This window comes from Pediculus humanus, genomic scaffold, assembly GCF_000006295.1.
Source record: "Pediculus humanus corporis 1103172108196 genomic scaffold, whole genome shotgun sequence".
NCBI lineage: Eukaryota > Metazoa > Arthropoda > Insecta > Psocodea > Pediculidae > Pediculus > Pediculus humanus.
The window spans coordinates 185,577-203,063 of record NW_002987766.1 but is presented as its reverse complement, the minus strand read 5'-3'; the positions used below and the strand labels follow the sequence as shown (position 1 = coordinate 203,063).

The following is a 17,487-nucleotide window of genomic DNA, read 5'->3' as shown; positions in this document are numbered from 1 at the left end:
TAATTATTAAATAATTTTTTATTAATTAATTAATTAATTAAAAATTTTTTTTAAAAACATTTTCTCAGGAAAAGTTTTTTAAAAAAATTAAGAGACCTGAATAAATAAATTAAAATGTGAAATTTTTTTTATTAATAATAATAATAATAATTAATTATTGTTTATTCGAACTATTTCCCCAACCCCACCCCCCTTCCCGTCTCTCTCTCTTTTTAAGTCGTCTTTCTTCACTCCGGGTTAAAAAAAAAAAAAAAATTACGTAATAAATTATGTCACTCGTACTCGTGTGTTTATTTACATATCCATAACTAAAATAAATAAATAAATATTTACCATACATACATAAATAAAATTTTTTTAATGTTTCGCTTATGAAATTTATTTAACACGCACAAAATTATATGCATTAATTATTATTATTATTTCTTTTTTTTTTCATATAGGGATTTAAACGAAGCTTCTTTATTATGGAATTTGAAAATTCGATACGACAAAGAATTAATTTACGTAAGTTTAAAATTTAAATAATTTATTTATTTTTACATGTAATAATAATGATGATGATAATGATGATGAGGAGTATGTATTTTATTATAGACATATGTCGGAAGCATTCTCGTAGCCGTTAACCCATACAAAATGTTTGACATTTACGGATTGGACATGGTTAAAAAATATGAAAATCAAATATTAGGAACTTTACCACCGTAAGTTTGTAATTAAATTTTAATAAAACAACAACAACAACAACAAACACGAATAATAATTATAAAATTTATTATTTATAGTCTTTAATTTATATATATATAGTCGTTTTTATTCGTGACGTCATATAAATTATTATTAACGTGTTGAGTAAAATTAAAAAATTGTGAAATTGGCATTATTGATAATCATTTTATATATTTATAGTCTTTATAGTTCTTTATACGATTTTAACGCTATAATCGTTGCTATAAACCAATAAAAAAAAAAAAGTTGATTCCCTACGTTCGTCGTCGTCGTCATTTTTAATAATTTTGTAATAAATATTAGTGTTATTAAAAAAAAAAAAAATTTACAAATAAGAGAGAGAGAGAGAGAGAGAAAATTATTACGTAATTATTATTCGTTAATTTATAGTAATATTTTTTTTTCGTGAGGTCACACGTCGCTATAAAAACAAAATTTTTTTTTCTCCATTCTTGATTAATTTTTTTTTAAAAAAATAATATTTATAAACTTTTTCATTTATCAACCGTTTAAAAAAACAAACAAATATAGTATAAATTTTACTATAATTATAAACAAATTAAAATTTTTTATTTAAAAAAAACAAACAAACAAACAAACGAAATAATGATGAAAAAAAATCAAATTTTTTTTTTTACAATGTAATTTAAATTCTTAGCATTATAATGATAGATAATTTAAATAGAAAAAACCCTTGCTACGGTCCTGATGAAAATTTAAAAATGATATTTATTAAATAAAAATTAGTAAGGAAATGCAATAGTAAAATGAAAAACGCAATAAAATTTATTCACACGATTACGACAATCAAATCCATCTTTCCGAAATCCAACGATTTAATTTTATAGTTATAAAATTTGAACTTTGACCTGCGACAAACGTGGTTGCTGTTGCACAAAAAAATTTTTTTAATCAAACACTTTTTGGGTTTTTTTTTTTAAGATGTTACATACACGCAAAAGAAAGAAAAATATTTTTGTAAATTATTTTATTCGTTTGTTGTTGTTGTTGTTGTTTGTCATTAGTTTTAAGTGTTAGAGTAACACGAGCGAATCCCTTTTATTTTAATACGATTCAATTACATTTTAGCAAAAAAAAAAAAAAAAAATAGATAAATGGACATAATTTTTGTTAATAATAATGATGATAATGATATTTTAGACATTTGTTTGCAATCGGATCGTCGGCATATGCGGCATTAAACAAAACAGGAGAAAGTCAAGTGGTTGTTATATCGGGTGAAAGCGGAGCTGGAAAAACGGAGAGTACAAAATTGGTTATGCAGTATTTAGCGGCTGTTAATAAATCTCCAAGCAATTTGGTGACTGAACAAATACTCGAAGCTTCGCCATTGTTGGAAAGTTTCGGTAATGCTAAAACCGTACGAAACGACAACAGTTCAAGATTTGGAAAATATCTAGAAGTTCATTTCAACAAGTAAACTATTATTATTATTATTAGACGTTAGACGTCGTTAATGACGTGATAATGATATAACAAAAAAAAATATGTTTTAGGGGCGTTATTATCGGAGCTAAAGTAACGGAATACCTTTTGGAAAAATCTAGAATAGTCACTCAAGCCACCGAAGAAAGGAATTATCACGTTTTTTACGAAATGCTATTGGGTTTACCGGAATCCCAAAGACAATCCTACGGACTTTTAACTCCGGAAAAATATTTTTATTTAAATCAAGGTGGAAATTGCGAAATTGATGGTAAAAACGACAGAGATGATTTTCAAAGTTTGCTGTCGGCAATGCAAGTCCTCGGATTTACCAACGAAGAACAAGATACCATTTTCAGAATATTAGCATCTGTTTTGCACTTGGGTAAATAAATATATGCTCTTCTTTTTTTTTATTAGAGTTCATTGACCTCCGGATATCAAACAATTTAATTTTTGTTCGTAGTCGAATCGGTTTGTGTTGTTGTTGCGTATTCATTTTTTTTTTGTTCTTTCTTTCTTTTTTTCTTTTTTTTCCCCCTTTCGATTCATTCACACGTTATAAAATTGCATTTATTATCATTATTATTATTTTAAATTCATTTATTTTTAACCGCATGATCGAAATACCGAAACGTAATTTATTCTGCTTTTATTTTTAAATTCGTATACCTCGAATCTTTCAATTTGAATTTTATTTTTTAAAAAAATTTGTGGAAATATTGATTTGTGAAAATTTAATTTACCGCCATTTTTATTTAAATAATACGAGAGAGAAGGTTTAAAGAAAATTTTTAAGGTTTTATAAACCAAAACGTTAGAAAATAAAATTAATTTGTTTTGTTTTTCCTTTCCCCCCCCTTTTACTTTGTAGGTAACGTTTATTTTCATAGAAAACAACTTCGTCACGGTCAGGAGGGTGTGGAAATAGGGTCGGATGCTGAAATAAAATGGACGGCACATCTTTTGAAATTAAATACCGAGGGTATTAAGGATGCTTTAATGACAAAAACAACAGAGGCAAGAGGAGAAAGAGTACAAACTCCATTGACAATCGATCAATCTTTAGATGCTCGAGACGCATTTGCAAAAGCTTTATACCATACTCTTTTTTCATGGCTCGTGGCTAGAATAAATCAAATTGTTTATAAAGGAACTAAAAGAACGGCCGCCATTTCAATATTAGATATTTTCGGTTTTGAAGATTTTCAGGTGTGAATTTAATTATTATTATTATTAATTTAATTATTTTTTCAAAAACGTCGATCCGATCGAATGATTAAAATTTTCCCCTCATTATTATTTTTCTTGTCTTCATTGCAGGAAAATAGTTTCGAACAATTGTGCATAAATTATGCTAATGAAAATTTACAATTTTATTTTAATAAACATATATTTAAATTGGAACAAATGGAATACGCAAAGGAAAAAATTCAATGGCAAACGATTAATTACGTCGATAACGTACCAATAATCAATTTGATTGCTAAAAAACCCGTCGGCATTTTACATTTACTCGATGACGAAAGCAATTTTCCTAAAGCCACGGATGTGAGCTTTCTTGAAAAATGTCATTATAATCATGCATTAGATGAATTGTATTCAAGACCGAGGTACCTCTTTTCTCTTTCTCTCTCTCTCTCTATCTCTCTCTTTCTATCTCTTTGTTTATAATTTGAAATTTTCATATTTATATAAATTTTTCAGAATGTCGAGTTCGGAATTTGGTCTTAAACATTATGCAGGACAAGTTTGGTATAATGTCGATGGTTTCCTTGATAAAAATCGTGATACTCTTAGATCAGACGTTGTAGAATTATTGATATCGAGTAAAATAAAATTGATAAGTACGATGTTTGAAAATTATAGAAACGTTTACGAGAGTACCAAGACTATAAATAAAGCAAATGGACGTTTTGTTACAATGAAACCAAGAACTCCGACGATCGCTGCCAGATTTCACGATTCACTACAACAATTATTAACTTTGATGGATCAGTACGTAGCATTCTACCAACGAAAAAAACGTTTAAAACAAACGGGTGGAGGTTTTCCCTCGGTTTTAAAAAAAAAATTTTTTTTTTAGATGTAATCCTTGGTTTGTCCGTTGCATAAAACCAAACAATGATAAAGCACCCATGAAATTTGATATGCCCATAGTTATAGAACAACTTCGTTATACCGGAATGCTCGAAACAATAAGAATAAGAAAAACCGGATATCCGATAAGATTAAAATTTTCACAATTTTACGATAGATATCGTTACTTTTTACCCGATCGTGGATCGACCGTTGCTAAAGGAACACCTTACAGGTAGCAAAAAATGGCGAATGATTTAAAAAAATTTTAAATTCGATCTGAATTGTTACTATTATTATTTTTTTTTTTTTAAAGGGAATTATGTCGATTTATATTTGAAATAAAAGAATGTAATTCGAATGATTATCAATTGGGTACGACGAGAGTGTTTTTAAGAGAAAATTTAGAAAGAGAATTTGAAAAAGAAAGAAGCGAAATACTTCACAAAGCCGCATTGACGCTACAGACAAATGTTAGGGGATATTTGGCAAGAAGAAAATATCATAACATAAAAAAGAGCACTATTAAACTTCAGGTATAATTATTATTATTGTTAACGGTGCAAATGCGACATTTTCTTTTTTTTTAATATTTTTAAACGGTATATATTTTGAACAGTCTGCGGTGAGAGGTTGGAGAGAAAGGAAAAAATATAAAATAATAAGAAGAGGAATAATAGCAGCGCAAGCAAAATTCAGAGGTAAAAGACAGAGGAAACGTTATTTGGAATTGAGTGCCGAACTTAAAAGGAGGGCAGCTGCTGAAAAAGCGGCAAGAGATCGTGCAAAAGTAAAAGCACAAAAAGAAGAACAAGAAAGAGCGTCCAGAGCCGTGGCTGGAGTTAATCATTTGGAAATTCCAGCCGAACTTGCTTTTATTTTCAGTAAATTAGATGGTGAGTAAAATTAAAAATTCTTTTTTTCCTTCTTCCCCAGAAATTTCTTTTTCGTTCTCCAGGTTTTTCAAAATCGTTTTAAACATTTTAAACGAAAATTTTTCTTTCTTTCTTTCTTTTCTTTTTCTTAAATATAAATAAAAATTTTTTTTAAAAGTTTTCAATAAATTTTTAATTTTTTTTTTTAAATTATTCTTTTTCAAATAATTGACTTTTTATACGAAAATTATTAATAATAATAATAATAGTAATAATAATTTATAATCATAATCCTTTCAATATTTTCTTTTTTATTTCTTTTTAACAATTTCACCAAATTGAAAATGAAACATAAAAAAAAAAAAATTATTAAACTTGATATTTATAAGAAAAATAATAAGGAAAAAAGAAAAATTTTCTCTCTTTCTCTCTCTCTCTCTTTCTTTCTTTTTTAAATTAAAAACGTTTCCAGGTAATTGAAATGAATGAAAATTTATAATGACGTCACAAAGTATATATTTATATACATTTAAAAGGAAAAAAAAAAAAAAAAAAAAAAAAAAACGTAATTAAATCCATGTAAAATCACATTATTTATTTACGTATTTAAAACTTCAACATCCTTTTCCCTTTCCCCCCCTCCCACTTCGTTTTTCATTTCCTTCTTCATCCACGCATTTTCTAAATAAAAAAAAATAAAAATTTTTTTCCTCTTTTATCCCGAACGCGATCATTCATTCATTCATTCATTCATTCATTCATTCCACGTTTTTATACATGATAAATTTTTTTTTGTTTATATGATCAGATTGGGAACAAACGCACACGGAAAGAAATTTGGTTAAAGTTGTCGGTACTGTTGCTTCGTCTGGACCTAAAAAACATCATCATTTGCCTCAGGATATAGATCATCATGCGTTTACAAAATTTACAAATATATATTTTAAATCTCACGTTTGGGGAATGAAAAGAGAACCGATAAAAACTCCATTTTTAGCTAAAGCAAAAGACATGGATTATCAAGATTCTTTGGCTTTGTTTAAACTCATATTAAGGTTCATGAACGATAATAATCTTAATGGTAAAAAAGAAACCGTTTTAGGAGATTATATTGTTAATAAGGTTGGCATCCCTGTTTATTTTTTTTTCTCACAAATTATTCAATTCCGATTGATTTCGTAATTTTTTTTTTTTTTTTTTTAATTTTTTTTTAAGGGTTTATCAAACGACAAATTGAGAGATGAAATTTTATGCCAACTTTGTAATCAAACTTGGAATAATACCAACGATGCAAACAATGAACGAGGGTGGTTATTAATGGCCAATTGTTTATCCGTTTTCCCTCCTTCGCACACACTTCAAAAATATTTATTAAAGTTAGTTTTATTTATTTATTTTTTTTTCAAATAGATAATATTTACGTAGTTATTAATTTTTGTACGATTGTGTTGAAAACAGGTACGTGTCCGATCATGCTTACGACGGATACAAAGCTTTGTGCCAACGAAAACTGTTACAAATTCAATCGTTGGAATTACCATTGGCAAGATGTTATCCTCCAAACGTTTTGGAATGGAGAAGTAATAGAAAACGTGTCAACATGGCATTGCCACTTTATTTTTCCGATGATGAATCGGCAACGGTTGAAGTTGATTCATGGTCAACGGGAGAAGATTTGGCAGGTTTTGCAATACGAAACAGAGGTAATTAATCAAAATGAGTGAGAGGGAGAGGGAGAAAGGATAAAGAATCGTTATGATAGAATTGTTATTATTATTATTAAAGGTATACAAGAATGTAACGGATGGTCTGTGGTTCTTGCCGGTGAAGATGATGAACTGATTAGAGAATCCATGGGTTGTGATTACGTTATGGATTTAATTAGCGAAATGGAAATAGCTCCAGCTTTTCCAGTCAGTAAAAATTCGTTATTAATGGGTCACGATAGAATCGCACCCAAGGTAAAATAAAAAAAAAATTTTTTTTTATAATTAACCAAATAAAAAAAAAAAGAATAAAATTTTTATCTGCGAACGTAATATAAAAAATAAAATAAAAATTCTTTCGTTTTCTCTCGAACGTGTAAAGCTCACACACACACACACACACACACATCGCCATAGAAACTGCACGCTCTAAATTTAAAAAAAAAAGAAAAAAAAGAAAGAAACTTCCATTTTTGTTGTTTGTAAATCCTTTTTTTTTTTTTTGTTTTTTTAGTCTCCAATGAATGACGATATAGAAGTACCCTTGATAGCCCCTCGCAGACCCATTAATCCTCCACCACAACCTCCAGTCAGGAAACAATCACGAGAACTATTAGAAGAAACTGTTAACACACCGAGAAAACCAATTAATAGAATTCGATCCCAATCTAAAGACCACACCGTCGAAAGTGGTTTATCAAGGAAATCTGCTCTTAATGATAGATATTTCGAAGATGGTAGAAGCAGAAGTTTGGATAATCTATTAGACCCTGTAAGATAATCAATCAAATTTAAATAAATTTATTTAAAAAAAAAAAAACTTTAATTTTTTTGTAATTATGTTTGTTTAGGAAGTGGCCATGCCCTATAAATTAGATAATTTGGGATTATCAAGAAGTAGGCTTAACGATCGTTATCATTCGGTCGATAAAATTCCATCAAATAATTCAATCATCGAAGGTAGAGCGGTAACCAATCAAGAATACATGTCAAAATCTGAAATATTATTAGAAGAAAATTTAGAATCTGTTAGTCAGAGAGGAGAAAGTCATAGAGCTATAGAATTAAATGGATCAACCGACGGATTAAACGATAATCAATCCGACGTCATTGCACCATTAAGTAATGTTAATTTAGATTATGATTATCAAGATATAGCGGCAAGGAGTGAAGATGATAAGGGAAGTTACATTAGAGGTCATCCAAGGTAATTTCAATAGTTCTTAGGATTTTTTAAATGTTTTTTTATTGAAATTTTCAACAGCAACAACAACAAAAAATAAAATTAATTTCAGGTTTATAAAATCACAATACGCTGGTAAAAGAGCTGCTCCAGGAAGTCATTCCAGCAGAGCCTACATAGAAAAATCTGATTACGCAGCAAAGTCTTCAGCTCTTAGCGATACCAGCGAAGCTCCATCATTGGCATCCCATGTCAGAAGAGTTAGAGTGCCATCACAGGCTTCGGACGTGGATCAATTTTTAGACGATTTATTTATGCCAGTTTTAGATGGAAATTTAGATGAATTAAGCGATGCAAGAAGTTTGGCAGCGAGTATCAAAGGCGGCGGCAGTAAAAAAATTGTAGAAAATGATGATGATGATGATCGTGACGATAATGAAGTTGCTTCTTTTACTAGTTCGGCTCAAATTTCCGTCGGGTAAATTACAGGAATTTTTTTTATTTTTTCTTTTGTTGTTTGTAAACATGTTTTTTAATTTTATATTTTCTGTAGTCAACCGTACAGGTCTAGACCGAACGTAGAAAATGTTGACGATTACATCACTAACTTATTTCAACCGATATTTGTTAACGATTCCGTTAATAAATTAGCTAATGCATCGACATTGGCTCAAAAAATCAAAGGAGGAGGAAGAGGAGTCCAAGATAAAAGTGGTACTCAACCTGGATTCACTCCAATAACGAATATGACTTCACCGACAAATGTTATACCTGGAATGATGTCTCCTCCGCCCATGATGATGCCATTGTTTTCTCCGACAGGTAAAGTCAAAAAAAAATATTAAAAAAGTAGTTATCATCTTTGCTCGGGCTTCTTTCATTTCTCTTAACTTTTTTGTTAATTTATCATTATAAAGCTCAATCCTCAGCTAGTCTTTCATTTATGGGTCCGGGTGGTGTGACGGGTGCCGCTCAAACCATGTCCACCGCCAATTTTTATCCTGCTAGTCCGGATGCAATGATGCAGTCCGCCATGTTACATTCTATACCTATTTATAACATACAAGGTAAGTTAAATGAGCTTTCTTTTTTCTCAGAAAGACAAACAAAAAAAATCATTAACATTTTCTTTTCCAGCTTTCATATCGACTAACCATTAATAATGTCGCTTGGTTTTTATCATTCGCTACCAATAACACACACAAAAAAAAATGGGGGGAAAATTTTAATTAAATTTTTTTTTTTTCAAAACTTTCAGGTTTAAACCATCCAAATCAACAAATGGATACAAATTTATTAGCTTATCAGCAAAATCTTCAAAGAGCATTCTTACAAAGTGCAATGGCACAAAATATTCAAATACAACAACAATTATTTGCACAAAATCAAGCATTGCAACAACTTTTACAACAACAACAACCAACAGGGGCTCCGATAAAAAGTCAACAACAAACTCCGGTAAGTTTATTAATAAAAAATATCCTATTCATTTCTGTCTGATTTTTTTTTCTTTTCCTTTTTTTAAAAAAAAAAAAAAAAATTAAATAAGGGCTTTAATTAAAAAAAAAGGAGGAGGAGGGGGGGGGGGGTAAAAGGGTAGTCATTAATTAACCTTTTCAAAAAAAAGTAAGAAAATAAAAACAAATTAAATTATTATTTATTTTTTTTAGAAAAAGTTATTTTCAAAATATAATTAAATTTTTTTTTTTTTAATAAACATCATTTTTTAAACAGGTTTCATTTGGTACGGAAAATTCTGATTTTTGGAAAAGAGAAAATAAAGATGAACAAAATCCATCATTATCATCATCGAAAATTTCAAGAGGATTTAATGCGACACCCGTTCAATCCACCATAACTGCTCAAATCCATCGCGAACAATCACCTTTGCAAATGGTTCGTTATTTTTTTTAAAAAAAATTAATAAAATTCATTTGAAAGTTCTTTCAACTCTCATTCGTCAATAATATTTTTACAGAATTATGGAATTCCAGCACCACCACCATTACCGCCACCACCCGATGCCGTAGATCCCCATAATCGTCCATTTATTGACCCTTACGGTCGTGCAAAAACGGTTAGAATAGGAAAATGGAGATGGCCACCACCTCAAGATGGTAGTCAAGAAGGTTCCGATAGCTTTTTACAATTTAAATTACGTCAGCAACGTAAAACGACGCCGCAAAAACAATCTTCCCAGGTACAAATTAATACAATACACGCATTCAGGTATTTTTTTTTTGTTTAAATCCCGAAAAAAAATTAATATCCGGTTAATTTAAATACTTATCCTTATTTATATTATATGCTCGTCCCTAAAAAAAATAATTTTTTTTTATTATTAAAATACCTAAAAATTAAAAATATATTTAAAGTTTGTTGTTTGTTGTGTTAGGATTCAAACGAAGACCGAACGGAAATTATTGAATGGGAAGAATTTGAAATGAGCATCACTGATAAAACGGAACAAAGTAGCAGAAAATCATCTGTTTCAACTCGTAGAGAATCTAAAGAACATAAAAGTTCCATGAAGTGAGTTGTTTAACGCGTGTTTGTCCACGTGTCCGAATGCAAAATCGTTATTACATTTTATTTATTTTTAGATCGTTTGAACTTGGTGCTCAAAGACCATCACCCGGTAGTATTGGAAAACTCAGAATAAGTTCGGAAATGCGACACAAATTAGAAATGGTTACTTCAACTCACAGCGTAAGATCAACTGCCAAACCTGAAAAACCTTCTCTTTCTCAAGTTTCTAATATGAACGTACCAAGAAAATTAGAAGATAATCGTAGATTATTATTGGAACAACAATTAGGTTAGTATTTCATGTTTTTAAATTCAAAAAAAAAATTTTTTAATTAACGTTAATAAACCTGGTTTAGCCGGTCGTTGGGGAAGCGTAGATTCCGTCGATCAAATTGCAAGAGTCGTGACTAAAGAAGAACGAGTGGATTTACAACCCACAAACATAGTAAGATCGCAAGTTGAAAGAATGGAAAAAACATCACCGACTGGTATACCATCGAATCAAAACACGCAATGGAGACCGAATCCACCTCCGGCACCGGTTGCTCCACATCACATGGATGGACAACAGAAAAAACCACAACCTCCTAGTCGATCCAGTAGTATTTATTCTTCCAGGTAATTTTTATAAATAAAAAAAATTTTTTAAACATTTTGTATAGGCTTAAAAAAAAATGAATGAATTTATTTCAGCATCAATCCGACGGCAAGGCCACGTTCACCTCCTCCTCCCATACAACCGGTTAAAAGAAATAATTTTAACGGAAATTCGGATTTATTCGGTATCAATACAAAAGAATCTTACGGTCATCAAGATTATAACGGAAGGACGAACGGAAGAAGAGATGATATGTTCGAAGATCACAAAAAAGAAAATTATAACAATTTAAGAAACAGAGAAGATTTAACGAATCCCGATTTAACAAGGAGTAGAGAAAGTTTATTTAAAAGAAAAGTTGAACTCGACAGACAATCAAACATTTCTGAACATATTGACAGAATAGAAAGTAAGACCAATCATATCTGCTAATCCGCTAATCCTTTTCAATAATCCTCTTCTTCAAAAAAAGAAAACCTTAAGTCATAAAAAAAAAATTTTCTTTTTGTTAAATTAGGAATGAATGAATGAATGAATTTTTTTTTTCATGTCGATTTTAGTCGAAGAATCATCGGAATTTTTAAAACCCATGGACATAGCTCCTCCCACGTCAATTCAAAGACATTACGAAGTTGCCGAAACGAAATTATTTCCACCATCGACAGCTGCTTTTTTCACCTACAACAGAATCCCGTGGAAATTGCTTGTTAGAAAAGAAGTTTTTTCCCCAAGTGAAAAACTAACAAATCCCCTCGCCGTTCATTTAGTTTTTTGTCAAATAGTCAAAGATGTTTTGGGATCAAATTGTATAAGAATCACGAGGGATCAACGAGCGGACATGAAAAAGGTTGTGCAAATATTATTATAATTATTATGACGTCATCATTATTTATATTTCACGTTGTATTTCTTTCTTTTTTTTTTTGTAAAATAGCTTTTGGATGGTTACGGAATAACAATAAATAACGTTTCGTCGCAAAATCACAAACAAACGATTAAGAAAAACATAGTGGAATTAGCCAAAGAATGGGAAACATATTTTTGTAGATTGTATCCGGTATCGGGTGGGCAAACACATAGGACTGTACAATATTTAGGTATTTCGCATTCGGGTATAAGGTTGATTCGTAAAGAAAAAGGAGTCCCGCAAGATCACCTACAAATAATAGAATCCGTACAATTTGATGACGTCATAGAAACATCAGTACCTAAAAATAGTGCTATTGAAATAATATTGAGAACAGGTGGCCGATTGGTTTTATATACTCAAAGAGCTCCTCAAATACGATCCATGATACAAAAATACATCGTGGAAGTAGAAAAGGTACGTTGTTTTCTTTACGCATATTGTTAGCTTATGGTTTTGTAATCGTTTTTTTAAAAAAAAATTTTTCTTTTTTGTTAATTAATTAGGGAGCCGTTGAATTTGTCCGAAGCGTTGCCGATCACACATCGAATAGAGATCCGTCAGTTTTGAATTTTCGAAAAGGTGACATAATTAAAATTTTATCACCTGAACATTATGTGGAAAAAGGTTGGCTTTATGGTGCTTCCGGTGACCGACGAGGAAATTTCCCGTGCGAATTAGTCGAACCGTTATCAAGAGAAGAAATGATATCGGCACAAAATTCGGTAAGTTTTTCTTTTTTTTTTTTTTCTTTTTTTTTTTGTTATAAAAAGTTTTCGGTTGTCCAAATTAAAATCCCCACGCATTTTTAAATGAAATCCGCCATTTTGAAATAATTTTCCCATTTTTTTAATACGAACAAAAGAAATGAACCGCAGCAAAAAAAGGGAAATGAACAAAAAAAAAATGAGGGGAGTGGGGATGAAGGAAAATTTTTCATTTAAAAATTTCCAAAAACAAAAAATTTTTAATTAAAACTTTTTATTTATTTTTTTATTTTTGAACGCTGCCTCCTGGATAACTAATATAAATTTTCCCCTCCATACTTTTAAAAAAGGGGAAATCTTCTTTTTTGCCACGGATAAATTATATAAATAGCATTAATAATAATAATAATAATAATGATAAAAATTTATAAATCGAAATCGATAATTTATTTATTGTGGTTTTTAATTTCTATTTAATAATAATAATAAAAATTATTATTATTATTATTAATAGAAATTTTTAATGGGTTTTCTAAATAATATAAAAAAAACATTCATGACGCTTTTATGAAATTATTTATAATGATGATAATAATAATAATAATAATAACAAATAATTACGATAAATTACACAGTTAATAAATTTAATAAGTGTTAAATTATTATTATTATTATTATTATTATTGACTTTCTATTATTCGTATGTCATGTCCGTATGTTTTACATTAAAAAAAAAAAAAAACAAAACAGATGCCATCGATTAATATTATTATTATTATTAAAATCATTATTTTTTTTCACTTTCAAAAAATTTTTGTTTTTGTTTGTTTGTTTGTTTTCACTTTGGCCGTTAAATAAATTGTTAAATAAAAGAATTGACCACAAAACAAACAAACCTATACAAACAATTTCTCTTTCTTTGGAAAAAACTATTTTTACTTTTCTAATGGTCGATTATCGGAAAATAATAATAATGATAATAATAATGATAACAAGTTATTATTTATCAATTGTAATTATAATAAATCATCGTTTGTGTGTTTTTATTAATGATTTTGTTGTTGGTGGTGGGAAAAGGGGGAGGCGGGGAGGAGGAGGGGAAAGGAGAAAAATTTTAAACGTGGGTTTTTTTTTTTAATCGTTTTCTTGGTTTTTTAATTTTTCTTTAGAAATTTATCCTGGAAATTCAGTAAAAGAAAAAAAAATTTCACTTTTTAAATTTTTTATTTATTTTATGTTTATTTCGATTCGGATCATAAAGTTTTAAAAAAATAAACATAAACATAAAAAAAATTGTTTTCGAATCAATTCAAATCAATAAACGTAACGATAAAAAATTTTTTTTTTCTGTTTTACGGAGTTATTAATAAATAGTAAATTGATTTTTATTTATTAATTAATAAATAATATCTGAGTTTAAATGGACCTGAAAAAAAAAACATTCCATGAACCGTTAAATAAATCAAAAAAAAATTATTTTTTTATATTTCATCGTAAAAAATTTATAATAATAATAATAATAACGATAACAATTCGTTCGTATTTTTAAGTATAACAAATACTAAAATTTCCTTTGTCCAGTTTATTCAGAAAAAATTCCCAACATTGTCTGGAATTCTTTATTCCAGACAATGTTGTCATCGTTTATTTCTCAATTATAAATAAAAATATACAAACGAATTTTCTTTCCATTTTTATTTTTAAATCAATATTAATTATCATTATTATTATTATTATTATCATTTAATAATTTGTTTTTCAAATGATGATGAGAAAAACGGGGAGGTGAGGGGAAGGAAGGAAGGGGGGAGGAGGAAATAAAAAATTTATTTTTAATTATTTTATTCCGCGAAATATTTTTTACTTTTTATTTTTTTTGATTGATGGAATTAATTTAAATGATTATTTCTCGTGGAAAAAGAGGGATGGGGGCAGGGGGAGAGAGAGAGAAAAAGGGGAAAGGGAAAAAGGAAAAAAAAAAAATTAAAAATGGCAAAATAATTTAAATGAAATTAAAATTTAATTAAGGAAAAAAAACAGAAAAATTAACTTTTTTGAATAATAAATTTTATATGTATATTTATCGTCGTGACGTCATAACAATTTTTTTTTGAAAAGCGCGCCTTTTTCATTTTGTTTAATTTTTTAAAAGGAAAATAAAATTCCTTTGATTCGAATCCTTTTTTTTTTTTTTTTGGTATTAAACGACGTGTTTCGATTTGAATTTAAAATTTATTTTCGAGTGAAAAATTAAAGAAATTAAAAAAAAAATCGTGTCGAAAATTATTATAATTTTTTTTTTCTTCTTCCACGTTTTTTTTTTTTTAAATAAATGATGATATTATTAAGTTGAAGGTGATATTAAAAAGAGGTTTTTAGATTAATAGTTATATATATTTATATTTGTATCGGATTTCACTTGAATTTTTTTTTTTTTAAATTTAAACGCTTTCTTTTTTTTTTCTTTTATTTATAAAAAATGTCAGATGTTCATGACGACGTCAAAATAAATTTTATCATTATTAGCACTATTATTATTATTATCATTATTATTGTTTTATCGCATAAATGATTTTTACTTTTTTTAGTAAAAAAAAAACGCGCATTTTAATATTTTTTTTTGTGATAGAAATAAATCACGAAATGCGTTATTAACGAGATTTAATGACGTATTTTAAAATTTCAAAATTCCCGCCATTTTCTTTTTTTTCGTTTTTTCCTCCTGGAATATTTAACGGCCTCGTTACCACCATTTTGTTTTTGTTTTTGTTTTTTTTTTTTTTTATTACGAATACCACTTTTGAATCCATTTCGTCTCATCTCATTTTTCTTCTACCAGAGTAATGATTATTTAAATTTCTGTTTTGGTTTTTCACGAGATTTAACCGAAAATGGTGGAAGAGGAGGGGGAGGAGGGGGCCTGCTTTCCACGTAATCCGATTTGCTCCAACCATTTTTTATTTTTAAATTTTTTTTTAAAAAAAAAAAACCTTTTTCCTTTTTAAAATTTACCCAAAAGAGAGATTTAGGTGAGGTTTTTACTTTTTTCAACGATGACTGGAAAATTATTTTTCTCTCTCTTTCTCTCTCTCTCTCTTTCTCCTCTTCTCCACGTTCATCTGCAAATTTTTTTGTTAAACTCTTGTTTTATTCGAATGCGGTGCCATGTTGTTTTTTTTTTTTTTTTCAAAGAATTTTTTCCCGTTACGCTGCCGTTTCGGCTTATTTATTATTATTATTATTATCATCATCATCGACGATCATTATTATCATTAATTCGATAAATAATGTACCTGGTGATGATGATAACAATGTAATAAAAAAAAAAAATAAGAAGAAAATTTACTTGTTAAATAATAATTTTTATAAAAGTTTAATAATAACACGTTAAAAAAAAAACGTGTTTATAGATATCGGGGCAATAAATATTATTATTATTAGAAAACGTTTGCTAGAGATGAATAATTGTGATGGGGAGGGAGTAGGGGAGGAGAGAGGAAAGGGGTGGGGGAAAATAAAAATAAGTGGCAAAAGATGCAGCATCATTAACGTGAATTATCCAATTAAATAGATAAAAAAAAAAAACGAAACCTAATAAGAAGAAAATTTTTTTTTTTATGTTTAGTTGTTTGCAATGTTTTTAACTAAAGCCACGTCATTTTATCGATGAAGTTTATGTCGCGTGTGTGTATGTGTGTGTGTTTATATTCGTTTTCATTTAAGTTAAATTTTTTTTTATTTTATTTGCGGTTAAATAAATGGTGTCGTTGTTAAGAAGTTGTCTGTGAATAAATTTTTAACTTTTTTTTTTTTTGCTACTATTAATATAATTTCATTTTGCGGTCGGTGAAATTTTACTTTTTTTTTTTTTTGATATCGTTCACGGTTTATTTCCTTTGATTTTTTTTTTTTATTTTCTGGTTGGTTATTCTTTTTTTTTTTGTTTTTGTTGTCCCGGTTGTTGCTTACACGTCGTCGTCTTCGTCTTCGTCGTTCGTTCGTTCGGTTTTATATATTGTTTTTGTTTTTTTTTTTGTTATTATTTTTTTTTTTTGTTTAAACAATGAGTGCGTGAGAATTTTTTTTTGTTTAATTAAAATTATAAAAGATGAAAAAGTAATTATTTAAATAAGTTTTTTTTTAATTTTTATTTCGGTTTTTGTTTTAAATAATTGATGATAAAAACAAAATGTGGCTGATTAAATAATTTTCTTTTTTTTTTTCGCGTGTCCAATTCATTATTATTTATTTTATTTAATCGTTAATTAATTATTATTATTATTATTATTATTATTGTTAGGATTTTAATTTAATAAAAAAAAGCATAGGGATAAAAATTATTATTATTATTATTATTAATTTGATTTTTCGACGTTTGACGTATTAAAAAAAAAAAAACGTGTAAAGGTTAAAATTAAATTAACTCATCATAAAACGCGTACGTCATTTTTCCCCGCCCCCCTTTTCCGTAGCACAAGACGAGAAGGAAAAAAACGGGAGGGGGGAGACTCCTGCATTTTGAAAATAAAATTTTTTTAAAAAGGATCAAAAAGGCTGTAAGGTTTTGAATAACAGGAAATATATTTAAAACGTTTAGAAATACAAAAGGTTTAAGGCAAAAGAGAGAGAGAGAAAATTGTTCAAAACAACCGTTATAAATTTTCCTCTCCGTTCATGGTTAATTATTAAGTTTTTAATTTTTATTTACAAAAAAAAATAAATAAT

The 17,487-nt window shown here is 28.3% G+C and overlaps 1 protein-coding gene across 1 annotated transcript in view; it reads left to right on the top strand.

Annotated features, from left to right (window-relative positions):
• Positions 1-269: 269 nt before the first annotated feature.
• Positions 270-17,487, top strand: part of Phum_PHUM430580 (myosin XV, putative) — a gene marked incomplete at both ends in the record, with an annotated part of 31,611 nt that continues 14,393 nt past the window's right edge. Inside the window, 30 exons of the mRNA XM_002429327.1 lie at positions 270-286; positions 444-507; positions 598-707; positions 1,894-2,169; positions 2,250-2,563; positions 3,053-3,390; positions 3,502-3,791; positions 3,886-4,176; positions 4,265-4,492; positions 4,574-4,793; positions 4,877-5,153; positions 5,941-6,254; positions 6,348-6,508; positions 6,591-6,835; positions 6,918-7,093; positions 7,353-7,610; positions 7,690-8,045; positions 8,134-8,499; positions 8,575-8,843; positions 8,939-9,088; positions 9,280-9,479; positions 9,756-9,917; positions 10,000-10,221; positions 10,417-10,553; positions 10,625-10,839; positions 10,907-11,168; positions 11,244-11,557; positions 11,709-11,995; positions 12,083-12,497; positions 12,566-12,672. Coding sequence (XP_002429372.1) covers positions 270-286; positions 444-507; positions 598-707; positions 1,894-2,169; positions 2,250-2,563; positions 3,053-3,390; positions 3,502-3,791; positions 3,886-4,176; positions 4,265-4,492; positions 4,574-4,793; positions 4,877-5,153; positions 5,941-6,254; positions 6,348-6,508; positions 6,591-6,835; positions 6,918-7,093; positions 7,353-7,610; positions 7,690-8,045; positions 8,134-8,499; positions 8,575-8,843; positions 8,939-9,088; positions 9,280-9,479; positions 9,756-9,917; positions 10,000-10,221; positions 10,417-10,553; positions 10,625-10,839; positions 10,907-11,168; positions 11,244-11,557; positions 11,709-11,995; positions 12,083-12,497; positions 12,566-12,672 — 7,041 coding nt within the window. The remainder of the gene's footprint in view (positions 287-443; positions 508-597; positions 708-1,893; positions 2,170-2,249; positions 2,564-3,052; positions 3,391-3,501; positions 3,792-3,885; positions 4,177-4,264; positions 4,493-4,573; positions 4,794-4,876; positions 5,154-5,940; positions 6,255-6,347; positions 6,509-6,590; positions 6,836-6,917; positions 7,094-7,352; positions 7,611-7,689; positions 8,046-8,133; positions 8,500-8,574; positions 8,844-8,938; positions 9,089-9,279; positions 9,480-9,755; positions 9,918-9,999; positions 10,222-10,416; positions 10,554-10,624; positions 10,840-10,906; positions 11,169-11,243; positions 11,558-11,708; positions 11,996-12,082; positions 12,498-12,565; positions 12,673-17,487) is intronic.